The sequence below is a fragment of the Merops nubicus genome, unplaced genomic scaffold (genome assembly GCF_000691845.1).
Source record: "Merops nubicus isolate BGI_N331 unplaced genomic scaffold, ASM69184v1 scaffold7614, whole genome shotgun sequence".
NCBI lineage: Eukaryota > Metazoa > Chordata > Aves > Coraciiformes > Meropidae > Merops > Merops nubicus.
In genome coordinates this window covers 13054-22445 of record NW_008606135.1, presented here as the reverse complement: position 1 = coordinate 22445, position 9392 = coordinate 13054, and the positions used below count along the sequence as shown (strand labels likewise).

The 9392-nt window shown below is 49.0% G+C and overlaps 1 protein-coding gene across 1 annotated transcript; it reads left to right on the top strand.

Annotated features, from left to right (window-relative positions):
* Positions 1-3550: 3550 nt before the first annotated feature.
* On the top strand, positions 3551-4606 carry CYSLTR1 (cysteinyl leukotriene receptor 1). The gene has a single exon (XM_008939551.1). It carries the CDS (start codon positions 3551-3553, stop codon positions 4604-4606), a length of 1056 nt encoding a protein of 351 aa, XP_008937799.1.
* The last annotated feature ends 4786 nt before the right edge of the window (positions 4607-9392 follow it).

Below are 9392 nucleotides of genomic sequence, written 5' to 3'. Positions count from 1 at the left end.
CGGCCGCTGCTTGCTCCCGTCGGTCATCCTGCTCCTCTTCCCGAGGGCAAACCCCGTCCCTCTCGCAGAAGGGGTTGGCGTTTTGGGGTGTTTTGGGGTATTTTGAGGTGTTTTGGGGTATTTTGAGGTGTGTTGAGGCGTTTTGAGGTGTGTTTTGAGGTGGTTCCTACTCCTCTGCCACCAAACGCCGAATCCAGCCCGTGTGGGTGCTCGGGGTGATGCCGGGAATTGATGCTGCTTTCCCTCTGACCCTAAAACAAATCCCAGCGTCTCCTTTGGCTCTTTGCTTTCTGGTTTTGGGATCGAATTCAGCGTCCATCTCCTTGCGAGCGGCTCGAAATGGGCTGCGCTGAGCGAGGCGGGGAGGGGAACAAGGCAGAGCCTGGTTGTGGAGGGGTTTGGTCGGTGGGAGATGCTCCTCAGCCAGCCCCCTCCCCTCCTGGGCTGGTTCCTGACGGGTTGAATTCACCAGCTCCCCACCAAACGGGGCATCGAACCGCGATTCTGTGGGCTCCAAGGGGCAGAAGTTGATATTTATCTGCAGTTCACCATGCAAACCCGGTATAAAGCCTCAGCTGGAAATGGGGTTTGGGGTTTTGCAGGGGTTTTTTTGGGTTTTGCAGATGCATCTGGAGCTGTCTTAGACTTTAGAGATAGGTTTCGGCGTTGCAAGGCGTCAGTTTTCCTTTGGGTTACAAAAAGCATCTTAAATTCTGCTTAGAAATATGATAAATTTAGAAATATGATAACTGATGATAGGTCCACGAGGTAACAGGTCTCTGTGGTCTCCTGGACAAACACCTCAGCTGGTTGTTTGCTCCCCGCTAGTGTTTTTAAGAACAGCAGCTGGAAGATTGACATTTGGTCCCTCCAGGAGGTTAAAAGTTTATAGGTCAACACAAAGCCACTTCAGAAGTGTGCACAAAGGCACAGAGATTAAATAAGGGAGTTTATCTAACGAGCAGGTGATGGGTTGAGCTGTTGAATAGTATCTACTAACGATCTAGGTCGTGCTTTTGCCAAGAAAGGTTCAACCAGATGATCCTTGAGGTCCTTTCTAACCTGGGATTCCATGATCCATGGTTGTCTCTTCGGGTAGTTAAATGGGCAGAAGAGAGGAGAACTTTACAGTGGCAGGAAGGTCATGGTGCATCCCTCATGTCCTCCCAAATCCACACAGGATCCTCACCCCAAATGTGCTGTGGGGAGAGGCAGGTCCTGTCCACCCTGCCTGGCTCCCTCAGTGCTTCTCCTTCTGCAGCCTCCTCTCTTCTCACTTGCTGCTTGAAGACAAAACCTCTTTGTTTATCTACTGGCTGTCCCAGTTTGTCCCTTTTTCTGCTCCTTCTTCATAACAATCCTAACTGCCTGGAGGTGCAGGCAGATGGGAGAAGCCTCAATGTGCAAAAGAGATCATTCCAGCCCCTTAATCTCCATCTCTCTGTGTTTGTTTTAATGTCTGAGAAAGAGCTGATAATTCGATGCCTTGGGAAGTACAGAGATTTTTATCTAGGTGGGTTTTCAAGAGATAATCGAGCTGCTAATCTCAATGTGTTCCTCCAGCTCGTGTAGCTCGTTGACCCTGAGATAAGGGGAACAGTAGTAAGAGCTTCATCACCTGCCATGGGGTTATCTCGACAGATAAAAACAAGCAACGGGGATCAGGCAGCTTATTTCAGAGAGAATTGCCAAGCAAGTCGTTAAAATCAGCCCACAAACATAATTTCAGCCCTATCTGGGAGATCTTAAGACGTTGAGTGTGGCTCTTGTCATAACTTGAACCTCAAGGCTGAAGTGAAGACCTCGGGCACAGGGGGATGCCAGCAGTGGGGGATGAAGGCTGGACCTCTGGGCATCACGCAGGGCTTGGTCTTGGCACTACTCCATTGGGGCTCTCCTCACAGAGGAGAGAAGCTCATGGTGGTGGTCAGACCCACTCTGGGCTTGGCATTGTGAGGGTGGGTGAAGAGACCAGAGTCTTCTACGCTGTGGCTGAGGTCTGGGCTCTGCCAGCACCACAACCAGGCTGCTGAGAGGCAGTTTGTGGGGAGTGGTGAGGACGTGGCCGTGAACTCGTTGCCTCTCTGATGAGGAGGTTAAACCCTAAGTGAGCATGATGAACCCCAAGTGATGATGTAGAAGGTGCTGACCTACAGCCTTTGACCAAGCCGTGCTGAGTCTTGGCTGCCTCTTCTGGCCAAAGACCTTTGAGCAGTCACACTCTGTGGCTCACACCCCCCTGTGTCCTCTTGTGTCTGGCTGTGCCACCTCGCTGCTACCTGCTGACCTTTAAAGGATTTTGTGTGTTGCAGATAATCAGATTGTTTTAAGAGAACAAACTCCCAAACAGCTGAAACGTGGCCAAAACCTGGAAGCCTCCAGCATCCCAGTGTGGTTCTGAATCCCCAGTAAGTCGTGGAGAGAGAGACACAGACTCTAATGCTGCCAGGCTGTTTTTACAGATTAAAATACATATCATAGAACCATAAAGGTTGGAGAAGATCTCCAAGATCATCAGGTCTTGCTATCAACCCAGCACCACCACGACCACTAAACCATGGCCCCAAGTGCCACATCCACATGTTTTTGGAACCCCTCCAGGGCTGGGGACTCCAGCACTTCCCTTGGCCAAGGCCTCACCACTCTGCCAGGAGAGAGAAATTCTTCCTCCCATCCAATCTAAACCTCTCCTGGCACAACTTCAGCCAGTTTCCTCTCATCCTATATCATTTAGCATCAGCTTGGGGCACGTCCATGGTGTGGGTCCTCATAACCAAGCTTCTTCTAGTTGTTGTTTTCATCAGTTTTTCTTCAGTCCTGGTATTTCAGCCTGCATGTGTCCTGAATTTCTCATTATTGGGGTTTTTCATGGTCTCAGACTGCAAGTGAGCCTGAACTGTTAAAAATTGAAAGTGAATGGGGAAAAAGATCTAAGTGTGTCATTTTCCCCTTGCTCTTCTTCTTCAGGACAACCCAAACGAAGAGTGTCAGGTCTCACTGCACTCAGATACCAAAAGGAAATAACAAAATCTCATGAAAGACTGGCTCAGTGGACCCAAAACCCCTCCCTGGCTGTAGGGTCTGAGTGCTCTGGAGACCCCCACGCCTGCTAATGTAAATCAAAGCAACGTGCAAAAGCAAACCCCCCAAAAAAAAACCTTGCTAGAGAGTTACCTTCATAGAGACAGACCCAGAGGTTGGTTCTTCAGACCTGAGCCTTGCTGCAGCTTGGGTCCAGTTGGGATAACGTGGGTCTGGTTGGGATAACGTGGGTCTGGTTGGGATAACGTGGGTCTGGTTGGGATAATGTGAGTCCAGTTGGGATAATGTGGATCTAGTTGGGATAACGTGGGTCTAGTTGAGATAACATGGATCTAGTTGGGATAACATGGATCTGTGTAGATCCACATCCCTTCCAGGCTGTTCCCTCCTGCAGGAGAGAGGTGCCAAGTTCCCCTCACTTAACGACAGCATTTTTTCACGTGCTGCTTCACCCATCTCACCCCCCTCCTTCCTCCTCAGGCCTGACGTCCACCTCCAAGTGGGATCCATGCCTCATCCAGGCAACATGACGGGGCTGTTCAACAACTTATCCTGCCAGCACTCCATCGACGACTTCCGAAACCGAGTCTACTCCACGCTCTACTCCATGATCAGCATCGTGGGCTTCACCGGCAACGGCGTCGTGCTCTTCGTCCTCATCAGGACCTACCGCCAGAAGACGGCCTTCCAGGTGTACATGCTCAACCTGGCTGTGTCTGACTTCCTCTGCGTGTGCACCCTCCCCCTGAGGGTCATCTACTACGTCCACAAAGGGAACTGGTTCTTCAGCGACTTCCTCTGCAGGATCAGTTCGTACGCGCTCTACGTCAACCTCTACTGCAGCATCTTCTTCATGACCGCCATGAGCTTCTTCCGTTGCATAGCCATCGTGTTTCCAGTCCAGAACATCCACTTGGTGACGGAGAAGAAGGCTAAGTTGGTCTGCGTTGGCATCTGGATTTTTGTCTGCCTGACGAGCGCTCCCTTCCTGCGCAACGGCACCTACCAACACGACAACAAGACCAAGTGCTTCGAACCCCCCGACGACTCCCAGAAGAAAAACGTGGTCGTCATCCTGGATTTTATTGCCTTATTTGTGGGGTTTGTTTTCCCCTTCGTCGTCATCACCATCTGCTACGCCATGATCATAAGGACCTTGCTGAAAAATTCCATGAAGAAGAACCAGGCCAACCGCAAGAAAGCCATCTGGATGATCGTCATCGTGACGGCCACCTTCCTGGTGAGCTTCACCCCCTACCACATCCTACGTACGGTCCACCTCCACGTCCTGAGGCTGAAGAGCACCAGCTGTGAGAACGCCATATACCTCCAGAAATCCGTGGTGGTGACCCTCCCCTTGGCAGCTGCCAACTGCTGCTTTGACCCACTTCTCTATTTCTTCTCCGGGCGCAACTTTCGGAAGAGGTTGACCACGTTTAGGAAGGGTTCATCCTCCAGCGTGTCGCAAGCCTTCAAGAAAAAGTTCTCCCTCAAAGAGAGAGAGGAGGAACCCTTTGGAGAAACGGAGAGGGAGAATGGAAAGGCGGCCGTGGCCTCTTCGTAAGGAGGTGAGACCTTCCCCCGAGGTCTCAGCTGGGCAATGGAGATCTCAAAACTCTTCCAGAAGGCCCGACGGAGGCTCGCTGGTCTTTGTGGCCATCAGCTATGTAATGATATTAATAATGGTGGATGGTCCTTGATTTCTGGTGGTACAGGTGCTGCTGGGGTTGGCCTGCTCCCCAAAAGCACCGCCTGGACACGTGCAGCCACTTAGGATGGAGGAGCCACCGGTAGCCAGCACCAAAAAACTGTTGATCTGATGATAAACTTGCATAAACAAACTCTTCAAAGCCTTTTTTGGGGGGGTGTTTGCTTCGTTTCACAGCTCTACAAAGAGTATTAAATCTCCCAGTCGGTGGGAACCAACCCCAACATCTGCTGGACGTGGCACTCGGGGAGTTCCTGGCAAACAGGGCAGAGTTTTTATTGAATCTGCAAACAGCCACTAAAGTATTTACAGAGCAGAGGCCGGGACAGTTCCTGCCTTGCTCCCACCTCCCTCTGCTTTGGATTTCAGTTTCCAACACAATTATGTTTGTAAGACTTGCAGGGTCGGTGCTTGGGTCTCCAAATCCAGGCACAGGGGCTTGAGCCCCTCTCCAATAAGGAGCTCCTTGGACACACTCTCGTGGGCAGAAGATCTGCCTGGATTTTCTGACTTTCTGGAGTGATTTTTGTCTGTGGGAGTTTTCAAATTGCAGTATCCTAGTGTGGATTTGAAGCTTATTTCAGTAGGACTGGACCTGTAAGTGATGGATGCCTGCAGGAGCTGGATGATCAGCTCTTCAGGAGGCTTGACCTAAAAGTAGAGCTTTGGAGCCCAGTGCAGGATGGGGCCTGTCTTGCTGAACTAGTGACTAAGCTTTTTAAAATCCTCATGAAAAAAATAAGGCAAAAGTAATTTTTAAAAATAGCTTCTATGCTATTTGATTCTTTTCAGGGGTGTCCACTTGGCTCATGCCTTGCAGGGAAAAAAAAAGGCAACCCAAAGTCCTCAGAAGGATCTCCAGGAAGACCTGGAGATGAAGTGTCTGCATCTGGAGGAGACATAAGTGAATCTTATTTTGAGTATAGTAAGGTTAGAAAAAAAAATAGCCAGACTGGGCTGTTTCTTTAGGTCAATACAAACTCTGAAATCTTGGAGAGAAGGAAACATTCCTGTGCTTTTCCAGCAAGCCCATGGAAAAGTAGCACTGGCTGTGTTTTGCTGGAGCAAAGCCCAGCCCCAGCTGCATGATCCATCGAGATGGAAATAGAAATTCTTGTACCATTAAGGCTCTTAGCTGGAAAAGTGGTTGATAAAGGGAGAGCAAGCAGGTCGTGGTGTGGGATTTACTGGATGTGATCTTGAAACAGATTCAGTGCTGTTGAATAAGTGTGAGCAGAAGGAGTTTGGCTTGGGGACAGGGGTCTGCCTGAGAGAAATGATCTTGAAATGTCTTTAAATATTTAAAATATCTTTAAATATTTAAAAAATTAGCTTTACCAGATCTATAGTGTAAATTCCCTCTTCCCACAGCAATCTGCAGATCCCTGGGTCAGCAAAAAAAAGCAAATTCACCTGCAGAATAATTGATAGATGTGAATTTTCAACAAGATTGGGAAAAACCCTTTAGGAAAAGTTAAGGAGCCATCAGCTGGCAGAGGGTTTGTCCTGGAGAGGAGTGTCACAGTTCCCCCCAAACCCACAGGAGGGCAGAGCCTCTAGTTCAAAGCCACAGCTAAAACTCCTTCCCATCCTGCTGGAACCTCCCAAGCATTAAAGGCCTTGTGTAAATAGAAATCCTGGTGGAAAAGTGACTTTTGGAAAACTGTAGAAACTATCCATTCCCAGATTTTAAAATCTTGTACTGTAAAGCTCTATGTCTGTGTGTTGCAAAGTGTTTTTATGATACCAGAGGTATTATTTTTTTCCCTTTTTGTCTGTTTTTTTTTGGATGAGATGATGGTTTTGGCAAGAGAATTGTTTTTTTTTGTGCAATAGGAAAGATTATTTAAAAGAGATGGCTGAGGATTAAATGAAAGTGTTGCAAGTTAGATTTGAACAATGACTGTTTTCTGTGTCTTCTTTTAAAGTCTCTGCATACAGATCCTCCCTAAAAGTGTGTGTACACACAGCACTCGAGGCTAATCTCCCTGTAAGAATCATTTATCAGGATCTAATAAAAACTTTGAGGCAGCACAGATGTTGCTGAGAGCAGCACCTGGAGCAGGCTGAGATGTTGAGGGACTTGCTGGCCCAGAGTTTGAGCCAGCCAAACTGAGCTTTGCTGTAGCCCAGCTTGGCTGGACTCAGGGCATCATCTGGAGCTGCTGGACCCGTGGAGCCCAAACACTTCTGCTGGCAGCTGAAGGCTTGGCAGGGCTTGCAGGGGTGCAGCACCCCAACAAATAGCAGCCAGGCACTCAGTAAATGTAGATTTACAGGTGAATGTTTGGAAGGAAGGGATGTTTTTGGTGAGGAAGGTGTGTTTGGGGTGTGCTGTGTGGTCACGCATCACACGCAGGTTCCTGCGTGGAGAAATCTGCTGAGAATGATGTTTTCTGCTCAGCTTTTCCCAAACTAGGCACAGAGATTCAGTCATCACACTCTGTACTGGTGAGACTGGAGCTTTGCCATCAGCTCAGCAGAAACCTGGGTGAGGGGCCCTTGTCCCATGCTGGTGACGTGGCCTGGTGGCACAGGGAAAAGTGCTGATCAGGTTTTGCTCAGGGTGAGGGACCTGGAGAGAAATAATACACCAAGAAACAGACCCTGTCACCATCCTGAGGCCAGAAATTGTGGTGTTTGAGTGGCCTGGGGGACGACAGGAGTTGGGAAGAGGGGGCAAAGTGCCAGCCTGGCACCGTGTCACAAGTGCCTCAGAAAGGAAAGTGAAGTGTTGGGGTTTTTTTGCTAGAAACTGGACTTTTTCTTTCCCTGTGGCACACTCCACGATTTATGGCACAATAGTGTCCCCTAGTGCTGAGTTATTCCTGGAGCAACAGCCTGGTGCTTATTGAGGTGTCTTGATTTTTTCCATTTTTAGCTTTTTTCAGTAGTCCAGTCCCATCTCTTTGCCTGTAATATTGTCCTGTTTCTTCCCCTGCTGGTCACACTCCCTGTCCTACCCCTGCCTGAATTTTATTCCATAATCTTTGGGGTTTCTGTCTCCATCCTGTTTTTTTCTGGAGGGATGCTCAGGTTGGGAAGGAGCCAGCCGTGGAATGGGATCCAGCAGCACCCCAGCAGGGCCCCTCCTGCCTTCAGGCACCACCACCACCACTCCCCTTCCCTAAAAAGTGTTATTTCCCCATTGAATTGCTCTCCTGGTGCAGAGCTTGGACCTGTAAATCTTCTGCTGGAGGCTGATGGTAACTACAACCCATTAGCATCCATCCTTTCAGCCTTTATTTGTCTGGGAAGGTTATTGCTGATTAAAACCTGGACAAAAGCAGCACCCAGGACACGTTCCTCACTGTGGCATATATGGCAGTAGGATGGTCTTGTCTTGACCAGGAGAAAAGACCTCTCATGTGGAATGGCTTCTGCTTGCTCAAAGAGGGGAAAAAAATAACTGGAGCATCATAACCACTCCCAACCAGCTGCCTTGTCACCTCTGTGACTTGCTGTGGGCATCTTGCCAGTCCTAAGCACTCAAAAAAAACTCGACTCAAACTTTCCAAGTCTTCCTTTAATGCTCGTTTGGATTCTTCTTTGCTGTCCAGTGCCTGGAGGGTGCAAGCAGGTGCCACCTTCAGGCTTTGCTCTGCAACTTGCCCAGCTAGAAATGTGCTTTTTTTATCCCCCCTCTCCAAAGCAAACAGAGTGGAGACTTCTGTTCTAGCCCTCTGCTTTTAGCCAGCATAAATCCAGCCCCTAAAAAAGGCCACTTTTAGTGGGTGAGTGTGTGTGTTGCAGCCTCTCTAAATGACCCACGGGGCTCAGGCAGCGTGATCCAAAATTTAAATAGCAGAGAGAGAACCTGCATCATGTGTTGAGAGGAGTAGGAATCTTTTTAGGGGATTACAGCATGGCAGGTGATAACATTCAGATTCCTTAACAGGAAAACAGGGCAGAGTTTCCTTAACAGAGAAGAAATCCTGGTCTAGCAGACACCCAGGATCCAGTGCCTCCAAGAGACAAAATAAACCTCTCCCCTTTTCTTTTGGGTGATGGGTTTCAGGATAAGCTTCTGCTCAAAGCAAAGAGAACCCTGTGGGTGCTGGTTTGTCTTCATAGCAGGCTCAAATGTGGTTTTATTTGTGCTCCTTTTCACAGAGGTTCCAAAGCAGCCACCTGCTGCCAGAGCTGACCACAAACTAGATTTCTGCTTGCAAAAAATAACCCAGTCTTTCTGTTTCCAAGAGAACACCCCAGCTCTTGGTTTCCATTCAGCCCTGGCCTTCACTGCCCTGTGCTGCTTCTCAGCAGCTGAGTGTGGGCATCTCCTCCAGCCCACAGGTCGCTGCCTTCCCTGGGACCTTGCTGCCAGGCTCCCAGGAGGAGTTTCAAGGAGGAATCTCTGGCTTTTAGCTTTTCTTGGTGTTCTCCTTTGGCAGCAGCAAAATCGGCTGATCCTGATGGCAGGGAGAAGAATATTCCTTCCCAAAGGAAACTGAGTGGAGACTTCTGCTCCTTCTGAAGTCTCCCCATCAGTCAGAATTGGTGGTTAGTTCTGGAAATGGGAAGTTTTGGGGGCGTTTTCTCCCCACCTTGCACATATATGCTTGAAGACTATAAATCACAGGAGGTGAAGCTGTATTTCTAACTCTCCGTGGCTTGTCTGTCCTGTTTGGAAGCCTTCAGA